Genomic DNA, 15,655 nt, shown 5'->3' on the forward strand with positions numbered 1-15,655 from the left:
GAGCTTGCACATAACTATGTCAAGAGCATCGGAAGAGGCTTGAGAAATGTGGGGCAGAGAGCTATAACTCCATTTTGCTTGCCTTGCAATGGATGCTCATGCAACTTTTGCCATTATGACAGCTTAAACCCAAGTTGAGAGGATCCAGCTGCAATTAAAAAAAATGCATTTAAAGTTCCACAGCTCATGACTCATTGTTGCCAAAACTGATTAAGATGCTTTGGCTGGTAAATTCTAGCCTCTTGTTCTCTCTTCAGTCCCTCATCTCTTCCCTCTTGGCCATGTGTCTCCCCCCACCACATCTTCTCTACCTTCGGTCTCACACTTCTCTTTCTCCCCAATCCACCTCTCACATCTGTGAGCATCCTCTTCCCACCCCTCCTCTCTAACACGCGCTCTTGCGGCGAGCTTTCACCGCCTGAGGATAATAGCATAGCTGCCTTAAATTATTCCTCCAGCACATTCCGTTTTTTAAAATGAAAAAAGTCCAGTCCAAGTGACCAAAATGTTTCCAAACTTGGCATGCGTTCTACCCAAACCTACATTAATCATGAATTCTAATATCACTCAACATTAAGGCAGCTGCTTAATATGGAAAGGCTACTAGAACTACTATTCTTACAGTAAAGAGCACTAAGCACTTTCTTAAGAGAAAGTTGAGGCGATATTCCTGTATGCATGCACGGCTAGGCAGGAGCAAGTCCCATCAAGTTTGATGTGTTCCTTCTCCCTGGCAATTGGGTTTAGGAGAGCCCTCTTACCGGCGCTCCTCTTGCTTATATTTTGCAGTCATTTAAGCTTTCAGCTGAATGCTCGCGGGCTGCACTTTTCCTTCTTTCATTGCAATTCGACTCCACTGTTTACATTTTCCCTATCCACACCCGTGTGTGTGTGTGCGTTTTATACGTCTGCCAAATGGGGGCTAACATTTCATGGGGGGCGGGGTGATGAGCTTATGCCACAACAATACCGCACCGGCTCGCCTTCGCAGCGCTGCGGGGCTCTTTGTGGGCCCACGTCTCTCCCTCATTCCTCCTCTTCCGCCTCAGAGCAGGCGGCACCTCCGCCGCGGCCGAGCCAGGCCCTGAGCGGCTCCCCCGGCGAGCGGCCCCTTCCTCTCAGGCGTCTGCCTGCCGCTCCCTTCCTCCTCCTCCTCCTCCTCCTCCTCACAGACCAGCCGCCTCCCCTCCCCCTCCCCTCCCGTCGGCCTCTGCCTCTCCTGCTCGCTCCCGCGGCGCGTTGGCCCAGACCAGGAGCGCGCACGTCGCCGCCACGGCTCCCTGCAGCTGCTCCGGCCCGGCTCTCGCGGCCCGCTCCGCTGTCTCCACTTCTCCCCCGCCGGTCTCGCTCTCTCTCGCCCGGCCGCCTGCGACGAAGGAATCCGGCGGCGGCGCCGGGGAGGGGCCCCAGCGCCCCGCGACGCGTCCCGACGACGACGACGACGACAACCCTCGTCGAGCTCGCGCCTCGCGGACCGAGCCACCAACCGCCGCCGCCTTGTCCCCTCCCCTCCCCCTCCGCCCTGCCAAGAATCCCTCAGGTAGGAGCCGCCCCGGGCCTGCGAGTGCCGCCCGCTTCTCTCCTGTTCTCCGCCGCGCAAGATGGAGCCTCACCCAGCTGGCTCCAAAGAAAGGAAGGCAGGAAGGAAGGAGAGCGCCTTTCTCTCTCCTGGCGCCTTTCGGGCGCAGTCGGCGGAAGGCAGCACCCCCTGCGCCTCCCTCCTTCTTGCACCCCGGGGTGCCCGTGGGGTATAGCGGGGTGGCACCATTTCCGCCGCTTCCTCTTACCCCCCCCCCCGTTTTCTGTATATCAAATTGTACAATTAGGTGGGTGGAATTGACGGACCCTTCTTTCACTGGGTGCCCGGAGAATAGACACCCAGACAGGGCAGCAATAGGTTGAACTAGATTTGGACAGCCTTTTTTTCTCTTTTTCCTCCCCTCCGTGTAGGCGAGACGGGGTGGGTGGCTTGGTCTGCAACACACACACACACACACACGGCGCTTCCTCCACCTTATTTCATTTGTTCTCTTCAAAGGCCCTCACAAAATTAAAACTACGACTTTTTGTGGTGGTTGAAGCAGTCTAAATTTGCAACATCGCCGCAGCCACCCTTAGTTGTGCCGCGTCACATAAATATAACTAAATTGAAACAAAAAAAACCGAATGCTAAAAAACCTAGGAGGGAAAACGGAGGGAAGCCTCTCCTCTCCCCGACTTCTGCCTATCATCCAAGTGTGAACAAAAGGGCTATGTAGGTGAGAGAGCGTATTAAAGGGTAACTTATTTAACTAGCCAGAGTAAGGCAGATGCAGAGTCTTAACAGCTTTTTGGCCCAAGTGGAATGATGGAAAAGGTTATCATTCCCATGCCCCAAGACAAATTTAATTTCCCCCAGTGCTGATAATGAGGCACCAATCTAATATAGACGCAGAACGACTGTGTCTTCCCTATGAATGTCCCAGGAAGGACAATTATGCTCCAGTATGGGGTTGGAGGGGAAAGCAGGAATAAGCTGCTGTCAGTCTGCCTTCTGTTCCTGAACTGCTATGGTCACTCAGTAGCAGGGAAAGATATACATTTTGTGGTTTTTATAACAGTATCTCTCTAGAATTTGTCTTGTTAAGTGTCCTATTAGTTAACAAAGGCACTTTGAGCTGTTCTCTTTGTGTGTGATTTCTTGTTTATATCTAACCAACTACATGTTTAATGAAAAACAACACCTGTCCCTGTATTTTGCACTTATGTGTAAGCATACCTTTAATATATGGGACTGACAAATATTTGCATTGCTAGTTAACTTAAATATTATATTGATTAGTGCTACCCACATTTATTAAGACCTGCTGCTTAAGTGCATCTCATTAGACCATTACATGTATAGTATTAATGTGTGCTTTAGAATTGTTTTATGGGATCTAAGTTTATGCTTGTAAACATTTAAAATGCAATCCTAACCCCCAATCCGTGTTTCTGGAGACGAGTAGGAGCCAACTCATATTCCCGTACACTGTTCTCTACACTTGCAGGGTATCTGGTACTTCTGGTGCTACAGAGTATCTCACTGCAGCACAGGAGGGATGGCAGATGCAAATGTATTATTGGTGATGGATCTGCTGGGGGACTCCCATACCAAGGTGTTTAGGGTAGAACTGGAGTAACAAGGATCCTCTGTATCCTAAGCTGGTCCACTTCCCAGAGAGGGGTCCAAATTGGGTGCCTCTGCTGCACCAGTCTGCAGCAAAAATTGTGATTTCAATCTCCCCATCTTCCAATCTAGCCGATGCAAGTATGAGGGCTTTGGAGACACCAGTGGTTCTATCACTCCATTTTGCCCTGCTGTTTCCCATCCAGAGGTAGGATTGCTGCCTTAGGCTGCAATCCTATACACACTTATCTGGAAGCAGGTCCCAAATTCTTGTGTGGTTCACTTTTGATTGCACTATTATTGTTGTCATGCATTTAGTTTGTACATATTTTAAGCTTAGATGTTAATTTTATGGTAGATGTTTAGGAGAAATCTTTCTGCTCATGCAGATATAAGAAAATGTTTGTTGAACATCTTAGGTTTCAGCAGTCTTTGCAAAACTAGTGAAGAGCATGGTAAAGTACATTCTCTAGCATGTTCTTCTGCTATTGATAGTGTCTTTATTTGCATCCTCAGATTTTTATTTGGAGGATAGAATTAGACATTTGAGCATATGTCAAGATCCCAGTGGAAGCTATTAAATTTGCCTAAGAATGTACATCAGACTGATTTTATCTCCAATACCCATTACAATATGAGAATTCCAGTTGCAATGTTTTTTGTTTAATGGTAAAAGCCAGAAAAGCAGCACGCCAACTGCCCCCCCACGTCCCTTAGGAGTGAAGTTGATTAGGCCAGAAGATTTCTGCTTGCACAAATGCCCTCTCTATTAGAGGAGTTCCTGTGAGAAAGCATTCCAGCCTGCATTTTGACACAGCAGGCTGGAGTGCTTATTCACCAGACTACTTTGGTGGGAACCATTTCCATCGATCTCCCTCCTGAATGAACAGGAATGATGGGAATTGCAGTCCATGCTCTTGAAGGGCCAAAGACTTTCCATTCCTGACCTAAGGCATGTTTTGTGGCCACATGAAGTAGCACCCTCTGGCTCCGGTCAGTACCCAGATGGAAAATCACCTGTATCCTCCTCTCTGAGTAATGGAAGAAAGGCAGGATACCAAATGTTATAATTGTTTTATAATAATGCTTGTTCTGCTCTTTGCTACAGGAACTGCAAAGAGCAGCATACAAACTTACTGGGACAAGGTGGAAGAGTTGATAATAGAGTTGTTACCGGATTAAAGAGATATCAATTGATTAATTGTACGAGTCTTTGTCAGTTAACAGAGTACACTTCCATATGGTAAAAACAATAGAATGGAAACAAGATGAGCAATTTCTGTGTTGTTAATGCATACTCACATATGTTGTATGTGTACTTTATAAGAGACATTCCTATGTTACATGAAAGGGGGAACACCTTTTAAAATACTTGCTATTTGCAGTTTTATGACTTTTATAAAACATTTTGCTTAAAAATATGCTGTCTGATTAATCCAGGTAACTTTTTCGGCCAATTAACAGTTCAATTCTATATTTACCTACTTGGAAGTAAGTCTCATTGACTTATTTGCAGTTTCCTTCCAAATAAATGAATTAAGTGGGGGAAATGATATATTCATAAGACTTAGGCACATATAAGATTGCACTGTAAAAGTTGTTAAAACTGATTAAACATTGTAGCATCTTTATTTAATCATGTATGGCCTGCCATTTTGTTAAATTAATGTTCAATTCAAGATACTGAACCTGATTCACTGCTGCTTCTTATCAGTAGCATGAAGCAAATAGTAGCATAAAGCTAATCTAACATTTCCATTGTTTGGGATATTTTTAAATAGAGGAAGTTGCATATACAGCTTTCCTTCTATTAATAGCCTGTATAACTTTCTCCTGTATCCATCTCTTTCCCCCATTTGTCCCTGCAACAATTAATTGTTTATCCACATAGAATAGTAGAATAATATTGCATCAGCCTCATGTCCTATGTGAGGACCTAGTTCAAAGTGCTGATTTTAATCTTTAATTGCTTGAAGCAGGATAACTGAAAGATCACATTTTCTCACATACACCTAACTGAACATTGAGATCCCCTTCAGAGGCCTGCTTCAGTTGCCCTTGCCAAGTGAAGTAAGACAGTGGCTACCAGGTCTTTTTTGTGCTAGCTCCTCAACTGTTCAATGCCCTTCCAAGAGAGGATCAACTGGCACCTTCTTTATGGCCATTCTAGGACCACGTGTTGCCCTTAGCAACAACAACAACAAACCTGTGTGAAATTAAGTGTTTTATACTAAACCACCCTTGAGTGTTGTGAATTTTTTCAGTACAGTGGTACCTCGGGTTACATACGCTTCAGGTTACATACGCTTCAGGTTACAGACTCTGCTAACCTAGAAATAGTGCTTCACGTTAAAAACTTTGCTTCAGGATAAGAACAGAAATCTTGCTCCGGCGGCGCAGCAGCAGCAGGAGGCCCCATTAGCCAAAATGGTGCTTCACGTTAAGAACAGTTTCAGGTTAGGAACGGACCTCCGGAACGAATTAAATACTTAACCCATGTTACCACTGTAACTTGGTTTCATTATTTTTAGATATTTAATAGCAAGTTGTTATATATTTTTTATTTAATAGCAAGTTGTTATATATTTGGATATTTAATAGCAAGTTGTTATATATTTTTGTTACATTTTATTTTATCATTTTTGTGAACCGCCCATAATTCAATGTTTTTAAGTGGAATTAAATTACTAAAGTAAATGATGATGATGATGGAATATACATGGTGTCCTCACATGCTTCTGGCTAAAAGTAAAACATTGGAAGTGTGCCCGCTGCACACCATGACTGCATGCAAGACAAATGCCCTACTTGGAAGTTATATATAATATGTATTTATAATACACACATTCTGCATTGTCATGTATATACTTGGCGGGAAGCATTGATAGATGCCAGCTTCCTACGGTGTGCATTACACAACATGTTTTGATTTATTTATTTATACATACCTCGCCCATCTGGCTGGGTTTCTGGGCGGCTCCCAACAAAACACTAAAAACAAAATAAAACTTCAAACATTAAAAACTTCCCTAAACAGGGCTGCCTTCAGATGTCTTCTAAAAGTCAGATAGTTGTTTATTTCCTTGACATCTGATGGGAGGGCGTTCCACAGGGCGGGTGCCACTACCGAGAAGGCCCTCTGCCTCATTCCCTGTAACCTCACTTCTTGTAGGGAGAGAACTGTCAGAAGGCCCTTGGCGCTGGACCTCAGTGTCCGGGCTGAACTATGGGGGTAGAGACACTACTTCAGGTATGCTGAATGACCAGGTGCATGTGGGATTCATGCAACTCCTTACTTTGAATTCACTTCAGCATAGGAAGCTTGTTGTACATGAAGCAGCACTGCATGAAAAGCTATCTGGAAGCCAGTGTATACGTAGCCTTGATCAATCTACATGACAACAAAGCCACTGGCATAGCTCCTGCTGAGGTTAGTGGAGAAATCCTCCACAGACAGTGGGGTCTCCAGTGAGCACCATGACACTTTGAGGATAAAAGGTAAAGGTAAAGGTACCCCTGCCCGTACGGGCCAGTCGTGTCCGACTCTAGGGTTGTGCGCCCATCTCACTTAAGAGGCCAGGGGCCAGCGCTGTCCAGAGACACTTCCGGGTCACGTGGCCAGCGTGACAAAGCTGCATCTGGCGAGCCAGCGCAGCACACGGAAATGCCGTTTACCTTCCCGCCAGTAAGCGGTCCCTATTTATCTACTTGCACCTGGGGGTGCTTTCGAACTGCTAGGTTGGCAGGCGCTGGGACCGAGCAACGGGAGCGCACCCCGCCGCGGGGATTCGAACCGCCGACCTTTCGATCGGCAAGTCCTAGGCACTGAGGCTTTTACCCACAGCGCCACCCGCGTCCCTACTTTGAGGATAGATGATCCTAAATTGTCACATTGACAAGGTCATTGATAATAAAAGGGCTTGTGCTTCAAATGGTTGATCATTGTTTCCTAATGTTAAGACACTGTATTTCAACACCACTTCGAAGGCCAGATTACATGTTGACTGGTATACCATTAACACCTCTAGTTTATCCACCTTTCTAAAATCTTCTTCAGCAGACAGGTCAGGTGTTGAAAATTAATGTGAGTTTTTTGGGGGAAAAGTTAAGCCCCTTTGATGGAGAAATTATTGAATTAAATAGTTCAGTGTCATCTTTCTAAGCAACAATTTGGTTTTCACAGATTGCCGAACAATTACAACATAAGTAGATTTGTGTGTCATATTACCTAATTCTTTCTAGGCCAAGTTTAATAACAACATTTCCATAAAAATTCCATTGATGCCATTGCTTTTGAAACAATCTGGGAAAAGAATAGTCCTTTCATAATAATGCACCTGTTTAATGAATTAGCTTTTCTTAAGATCGGAGATGACATCATACTGATTTACTTTTGGTATATATTCAAATATTCTCTAAAATAGATAAATATTTCGAAGCTTACATTCATTTAGAAACTTCCATTTTGTTTTCAACCTGGGTACCAAGACCACAGTTAGTATTTTGGAAATGTAGACTAGAGCATCATCTTTGAAGGAAAGAGACAAGAAGGAAAGAAACAAGAAGCAGCTATACAAACAATCAGTAAAGAGAGAAAGAATTACACCACTACTGAGGCCATATTATGAGACCAACCAGTTAAGAGGCTTTTAAGAGACTGATAAACAATGGGTCACATCAAACCTTTGGTTTGATTGAATCCTCATCAAAACCAGAAGGATTTACATGGGAGATGTCATATCTCTCTATCTATGAATGAACAGGAGAGCTGCTTCATAACAAATTCATCATACCTATGCTGAAAAGCAGGAAAGAAAAAACAATGTCTGGTACTTCATAATTGATTCTACTGGCCTCCCATCCTGAGTTTGCGAATATAGGCAGGCACTGTAAATTTGGGGCATTAAAGAGAAAACAATATTAGAAGACACTGAGATCCAGCACTGAGGGCCTTCTGGCGGTTCCCTCATTGCGAGAAGTGAGGTTACAGGGAACCAGACAGAGGGCCTTCTCAGTAGTGGCGCCCGCCCTGTGGAATGCCCTCCCACCAGATGTGAAGGAAATAAGCAGCTATCCTCTTTTTAAAAGACATCTGAAGGCAGCCCTGTTTAAGGAAGTTTTTAATATTTAATGCTGTATTGTTTTTAACACTTGATTGGAAGCTGCCCAGAGTGGCTGGGGAAACTCAGCCAGATGGGCAGGGTATAAATAATAAATTTATTATTATTATTATTATTATTATTATTATTATTATTATTATTATTTATTATTCTATAATGATATATGCCTTGGAATGGGGAAGATAGTTTAATTTCCTATGGATGCAGAAACACTTTCTTAATGAAAGTTAAAATATGAGAGCTGACCCTGCATCCTTAACTATCTTAGAATAGAGAATATGAATACAGTTGAGAGAGGACTGGTCTTTAGTATATAGGAAAACATGGAAACTGATTGTGGCAGAGAAATCGCAGCAGTCCAGAATTCACTGTAGACTATCCACTCTTAAAACCAGTTTCCAGATGCACAATATAAACTGTATTAAAACCATTACCCTCAATTTATGGCAGGGCTGTGTGGCCAAAGTAATGTGCTGCCATTTGTGCAAACACTTTCTGGTCTTTATTTTTCCAGGAACTAATCACAAAGCAACAAATAAACATTGACTCCCAGTTAGCACTTCTGAATAGTGCTTCTAAAATGACAGATATTAAAAGTAAAGCTCTGATTTTGTATCTACTATTGACAGTCTGGTTTTGAAAAAAAGACTATAAAAAGAGCCAAAAGAGAGTATGCAAAATGTGAAGTATTATGTCAGAGAAGCTAACATAAGCTGAGCATGGGGGGGCCAAATTATTTTTGGAATGGTTTGATTTTATTATTTCTATTCACATACACAATATAAACAGTGGAGTACCACCATAAAATATCTATGTCCTTTTAAATGTGTTTGTTGGAAGGGAGGTGTGATGGGATGATGAGCTGCTTGTGCGTAAAATCCTAATCCCTCAGAGTTTGGCTAAGTCCCCAAACCTCTGTCTGTGATGGAGCTCCTTAAACATGACTCCATCAATCGCTCGTTGAATCGGACAGTGGGCGTTTACGGAACTTCTTCCAGCATAAAAGCTCCTTAACGGAAACGCGTCTTCTGGACTCTCGGCGTGACAGTTTCCGCCGAGGAGTGGGTGTCCCTACAGGAGGTCCTGAAATCTCCCCGCTGCTCCCGCTTGAAGTGTCTCTGAGCCCTCCCTCCGACTCACTTTCCCTTGGAACTCCACTTCTCCCCCTGCTGGTCCCCTCCTCCGCTGAATGGTCTCTCTCACCCTCCATGAGCCCTTTCACCTCCTCAGTCTCAGATGGCAGTTCCCTGACAGGAGGTTATTGGTTTGTTCTTGTTCTTGTTTTTATTATGTATTTTGTGTTCTCATTTTGTATCTTTATGTTGTGAACTGCTCATGATCTTCAGATGAAGGGCAGTATAAAAATTTAAGAAATAGAAATAAAATGAAATGTCAGTATACACTTACTGGAATGGCTTTTTCAATTCTTGGTCATGTCAGATATACCTGAAAAGAACTAAGAAGAAAAATATGAAAAAATACAGTCAGTAGAATCCTATCTATACATAATAGCCCCTGAAACATTATTTTTTATGTTCCTGTAAGTTTTATGATTATGAAACCAATAAAAATTAATTTAAAAAGAAACTTTTGGTTCACTGTGATTTTTTTTTAAAGCACCTATCATTGCAATGCTGAAACTCTGTGTAAGATTTATTTGTGCTAAATCAAAGATTAATGCAAAAATGTAAAATTAGCAGAAACCTATGCTGTAATATATTGATAGTGTTTTGGAGTAGTATTTGATTAATGAGTCTGTTGATATTCAAGATGTCTTGTTTAGGTGTTGGTTTGTGCCCTGTGCTGATTTGTCTAATTTTGGAGGGCATTGCAAATATTTCCCTGCTGAATGCTACCTTATTTTTTTTTTTTACATCTCTCCCTCTTTCTCTCTCTCTTTTGGTAGAAAATGATGCATCCTGTTGCCAGCGGTAACTCCCCTTTCTGTGGGCCTGGGAAGAGTTCTTGCCTTAATGATGACAACGTGACCCCCACTGATCAGTTTGATTTGTATTCCACACAACAAACCAAGTATAGCCACACAGTCAGCCACAAGCCAATACCATGCCAGAGACAAGATGCGTTAAATGAACCACATTTGCAGACCACAAGTGGCAGGAGTATAGAGACGAAAGATGATATAAAGAAAAAGAAAAACCTCAACAGATCTGGTAAACGTGGAAGACCTTCGGGGACCACAAAATCAGCGGGCTACAGAACGAGCACAGGTAGACCGCTGGGGACCACCAAAGCAGCTGGATTTAAGACAAGTCCAGGTAGACCCTTGGGTACAACTAAAGCTGCAGGATACAAAGTCAGCCCAGGGAGACCTCCAGGTAGCATTAAAGCTCTATCACGGCTTGCAAATCTAAGTTATACTTGTAGCAGCGCAGCATTTCCCTATGCTGTGGTACATAACAGAGGAGTGCATGCTGCTGGTGAAACAAGTAGCAAAATCAAGCAACCCGCTGAGTGAAAAACGAGGAATTAAGTAACATTTCCTCAGTAATTATTTTTAAATTATCTGAGTTGTGGCATGTTTTTTTCACTTCTTTTGTAACATTTCCATAACTTACTTTCCTACATTTTATTTTTTTTAAGATGTCATATCATAATCACTTAATGTTTCTTACGTTCACAAGCGGACTCCTCAGTGGTGCCCTTGTCTATTTCCAGAAAATAATTACTAATATTCTAAGTGTCAAAGTTATTGTCTGGCCATTTTAGTTATGTGGTTAGCAATTCAACTAGCAGAATTCTGCATCCTAGGTTATTTATAGTCAAAATAAAGACTTGTTCAACAAGTAACCAGAAGAAACTAATAGAAACCAATTATTCAGGACAGCTTTACCAGGAATAGTTCTGTAAAATTTGCAGTGTACGTGTCTCTTTTTTCTTTTTCTTTTTGTTAATAGGAGGAAGTAGAAAAAGAACTAAATTTTCCACAATGGCTGGAACTTAACACGGACCTCAATATTTGTAGATACTTCAAAATTTCAAAACTATATTTTTAAAAAAGTGGTCATTCCAGGCAGTCATTGCATTAAAGTGCTATCAGTTTCAAGTAATCCAAACATTTTAAAAAAATCCTATGTAGCACCTGATATATATCCAAAGTGCTATTTTTCCATTAAAGTATGGTAGCTCTCCTGCATATGCTAACTGTTGGACACTGACTTACAATTTATAAAAGCCTAAGACTACACATACCAAATCAAAAAGAATTAAATATTTGAAATATTTTATAACTTAACTTCTAAAAAGTGCTATCAAATATGCAAATAATGTACAGGTGTAGTAAAAGTTGTGGCTGAGATTCTGCACATTTGTGTGCTCCTAAATCCAGTCCATTTCAGTGACATTTGGCATACACAGATATATGTGAGATTTGCCCTTTGTTCTCAGATCTGTCAATAAATATACACATTTTAAGTGACTGCAATATCTGCATAGATGGCAGCAGTTTTTTAGGATTTCAAATATTTGGTGTGGTTGAAAATTATACCTTTCAGATAGATAATCTTGTCATGTTTAATAATTTTGCCAGTGGAAGTCTTATTTATCACACATACTGTAGCTAAGAGAGCGTATATCTACCAAAGGATGACATTTCATGGATCATAATTGGAAATGATACAGTTGATGCACAAGCAAGTTGCAATTTGATGTGTTTATAGACCCCAGATATATAACAAACTATTGGAATACATCTATGCATGGAGGTGCAGAACTATACATACATTTTGACATTTTGTGCACCTAAAATAAATGTTCTGCATTGAATTGGGTATGCGTTGTTATTTTTTAAAATGTGTATGTGTGAGAGAGAGACAATGTATAATACACACATTACGTTGTAACTGAATAAACTCTCAATATTGAATATATTCCAAATATTTCTTTAGAACTAAAGCTATTCTGAAAATAAGTTTACATATAGTTATAGATTAAAAATTTAAATTTGTATCTTCAAATACGCAAGAGAGAGGTTATAGATAAATATTTGCAAATTCATGGGGACAGACTTCTTTCAGGTTAATTAGAGAGATGAAAATGAACAGTATTGATTCTTTTCCTTTGTAAGATAAATATTGTGGCCTGCTGACATTTTGATGACAACTCTGATTTTAGTAATGACAACTTAAGAAATGGATGTCATTTCATGCCTTTTTTATCAGGAAAAAAGCAGCAAGCCTTCAGGTGTTCCAGTGATGCCTAACTCATAATGAGCTGGACTTTATCCTGTATTTTATAATAGGTGTGTTGAATTGTTTTGGGGGGACTTTGTATGCACTGGCAACCTTGAACCTCAACAGTACTGGAAGGCTCTTTAGTCATGTAAACTAATGGCAGCTAAATGCTGGTAAAATAATTTTCTGCTGAAGCTATGAAGTCCATTATATATTTCCTCAAGAAACTTCGGAATATGAAACTCTTATTAATTTCCCCCACAGTGGTGCAACTTCTGACACACACAGTGCTAATGTGAGCTAGTTCACCCTCAGGACATATTGGCTGTTTTGTTAGATGGTTCTTTTTTTTCCAACCCAGAGGCTGCTTCAGACCCTTTCTGAACTCTCTCTAGGAAAGCAGCTGAATGTAAAAACTACAAGAACGGCACACCTTACTGGCAAGGAGCAAGTTGCATGTCACCAATGTACCTTTGAGTAACTCTACTTACCTCCTCCTGTTTTTTAAAGCTACCCTTTTATTTCTCACGTGTGCATCTCCTCAATGGTGTCGTGCAGTGTGTTGGGAGACGACGCAGATGCATTATTGCTCTAGTATAATGAATTTTGTATTCACATATGCTGAGAAAATAATGAACTCATCTAAGCAATTTATGTTCATTTATAGTGCTTATTAATTATATCATATGGAAAACTTACCCATTAAAATAACTTAATATTGTAAGTTGGGAGGGGGGCCCAGAAAAATCCTCTTTCATTTCTCTAAAGGGCAGTTTAACGCCTGGATTTGTTAATGAGGCCAGAAAAACACTGTTGGGCATTTCTTGATTCCAGTTCATTTTATCCTCTACTGCGGTTTACAAGTGCCATGCTGTGGGGGAAAACAGAAGTCAAGAACTTGAGATGTTTGAATGGTATATTCAAATATTTTTGCTACTCCTGTATATAATCTCCAGAATACATTGTGTTTTTCTTTTTCTTTTCTTTTTTTGTAACACTGTCTCTTGTCATGACAAACACTGAAACAGCATGTTAATTCCTATACTTTGATATTATTGGAGAGGGGGAGGAGGAATGTCCCTTTCTCCTTGTAGTATTAATACATGATTTGTAAAGCAAATTGATAATTTTATATTATATACCTTAATTCTGCTCTTCATAAGCTAGGATTGTTGATGTGTATTGGCACTGTTCAGAAAATCTACATGTCAAACTTGTGTTCACTTTTCTTTTGATTTAAAAATAACCTTTTTCACCTTTTGATAAAGCAATTAGCATAATTAAGCATTAAGAGAGATCTATACTACAGCCGCTATTTTAAACACTTACAGAAATTGCTGTTCACTTTCTGGTGAAATTTACTTAAACCGTAGAACCAAATAATTTTACTTCTATTTTTGAAGTCTTGCACTGGATATTTTCAAAATCTTTACACACACACACATACACACACACTGCTGTAAGTTTAATTAGGGGCTAACTATTGTGAAGGTGGCATTTTTAAAAAAGACAGGTAATTTTCTTAAATGCATTCATGTTTTGCAAGTTTTGAGAATAGAACTTCCTGGTCAGGACTCATCTGGCATTTCTGTTTTGCAGTGGTCCATTTCAATTATGTTTTGAAGTTGCTTTTGGTCTTGGGACAAACCCAGCAAGTCAGGATAATGCATATGGGATGAGATATTCCCTGATCTACAATGCAGAAGGCAGTTAATATCAGAGCATTAACTTTTGCCTTCTTTTGAAAGACAGAGTAGTAGAGATAACTTTACAGCTTTTTCCTAAGTTGTCATTCTGGTTTTTATTACTGTATGTATAGAGCAGCATCAATCAATTTATTAAATACAAAACAGTTTATTGTAATCAAGGTTCTTGGATTCCACTTATATTCACATTATGTTTTATTATTATACATACATTTAACATAGTTCAAACATTATTATACATGTAAGAAAATACTAGAGCGGCCTTTCTTTCTGATTTTTTTCCAGATACATAAATCTAGGTTCTGCGATGTGTAATCTATTTCATCTTGAAAGTTATAGTAATTTTATGAAATTTTTCAGAAATCTGCTTAAATGGGCCATTTTAAGATTCTCATCTTTCACTGTTTGCTTTTCTGATGGGATGGGTTATTTTGGTGGAAACAGTTGCTCATTAATTATCACCCTGTCTTCTGCTGTAAAAAGTCTGATTAGATACTGTGTATGTTCTTATGTCCATGAACTTCAGCTACTCGTGTGCAATTGTCTGTATGGGAATGGAGTAGTGTTCATGATCTGTATTTACGTCATCATATGGATGTATATTTATTAATAAAGTAATTGCTTTAAACACCAAATAACTTTATTACTGTATGTTTTCTATTCTTGCCACCCCCACCCCCATACAGTATAAGTTGAAACCCAGCAAACACCTGTTAAATTAACCAGCTTTGCAGATGAATGAAGCAACTCTTCAATTGTTACCCATAAAAAGAAATGGAAGGTTTTGAACTACTTTTTTATATACTTTCCCTCGCTTGTTCTCTATTAGATGGCTATATTTTCCAAACAAAAATAATTCCCAACTCCCTTCTCTCCCCCACTTTATTTTCTGAAAGTATTAGGGATTGGGCCCACCATATAGGGATTGCTTACTCCCTTCCTGCTTGTTGTTATCTTCAGGCTAGCTTACCCATCATAATTAGGATGCTGGGCAATGCAGATAGTCTTAGTGGCCATAAACAGCAATATTGCAGCCCCACTATTTCTTGAAAGACTTTCAGAAATGTTATAAGACCACCTTGCATTAATTTTAGTGACAGTTCAAACCTTGGTTTGAGTGACTTCAGGTTTTTTATTTATCTGAATTTATTATATGTATGTTTTCAACTTACATCAATAGACTTGCTCTGTAATTCGACAAGGAAAACATTTTTACAGTGGTATTGCATATAGAGGAGGGGTGGGGAACTGGATCAGATCAGCCGGCTGGATCCAGATCTGAGCCACTCTCTGCTGACCACTTTTGACTGGCAGGTGTCATGTGACAGCCATTTATTCAAACTCCAAAAGGAAGAATCAGCAGCACACTCTTAAGTGCGTTCCTGAGACTTCCCTTCTTCCTTTGGAGCCTTGGCTTGAATTGAAGCTGCTACTGCTGCCGCAAAGACTCTTGCAGAAAGCAGTGCTAATTGTACACCCTGTTTTGGCAGG

The 15,655-nt window shown here is 40.5% G+C and overlaps 1 protein-coding gene across 2 annotated transcripts; it reads left to right on the forward strand.

Annotated features, from left to right (window-relative positions):
- Positions 1–1,198: 1,198 nt before the first annotated feature.
- C2H5orf24 (chromosome 2 C5orf24 homolog) lies at positions 1,199–12,151 on the forward strand. 2 transcript variants are annotated; one of them, XM_053376835.1, is made up of 2 exons: positions 1,199–1,540; positions 10,175–12,151. In XM_053376835.1, exon 2 carries the CDS (start codon positions 10,178–10,180, stop codon positions 10,742–10,744), a length of 567 nt encoding a protein of 188 aa, XP_053232810.1. In that variant the 5' UTR covers positions 1,199–1,540; positions 10,175–10,177; the 3' UTR covers positions 10,745–12,151. The 2 variants fall into 2 exon arrangements, with proteins under 2 accessions (XP_053232810.1, XP_053232811.1); XM_053376836.1 differs by lacking the exon at positions 1,199–1,540 and adding an exon at positions 2,234–2,258.
- Positions 12,152–15,655: the final 3,504 nt, after the last annotated feature.

The sequence above is a fragment of the Podarcis raffonei genome, chromosome 2 (assembly GCF_027172205.1).
Source record: "Podarcis raffonei isolate rPodRaf1 chromosome 2, rPodRaf1.pri, whole genome shotgun sequence".
NCBI classification, from domain to species: domain Eukaryota; kingdom Metazoa; phylum Chordata; class Lepidosauria; order Squamata; family Lacertidae; genus Podarcis; species Podarcis raffonei.

Coding starts and splice junctions, on each gene's coding strand:
- C2H5orf24 (XM_053376835.1), top strand. CDS start 10,178: ATGATGCATCCTGTTGCCAGCGGTAACTCCCCTTTCTGTGGGCCTGGG.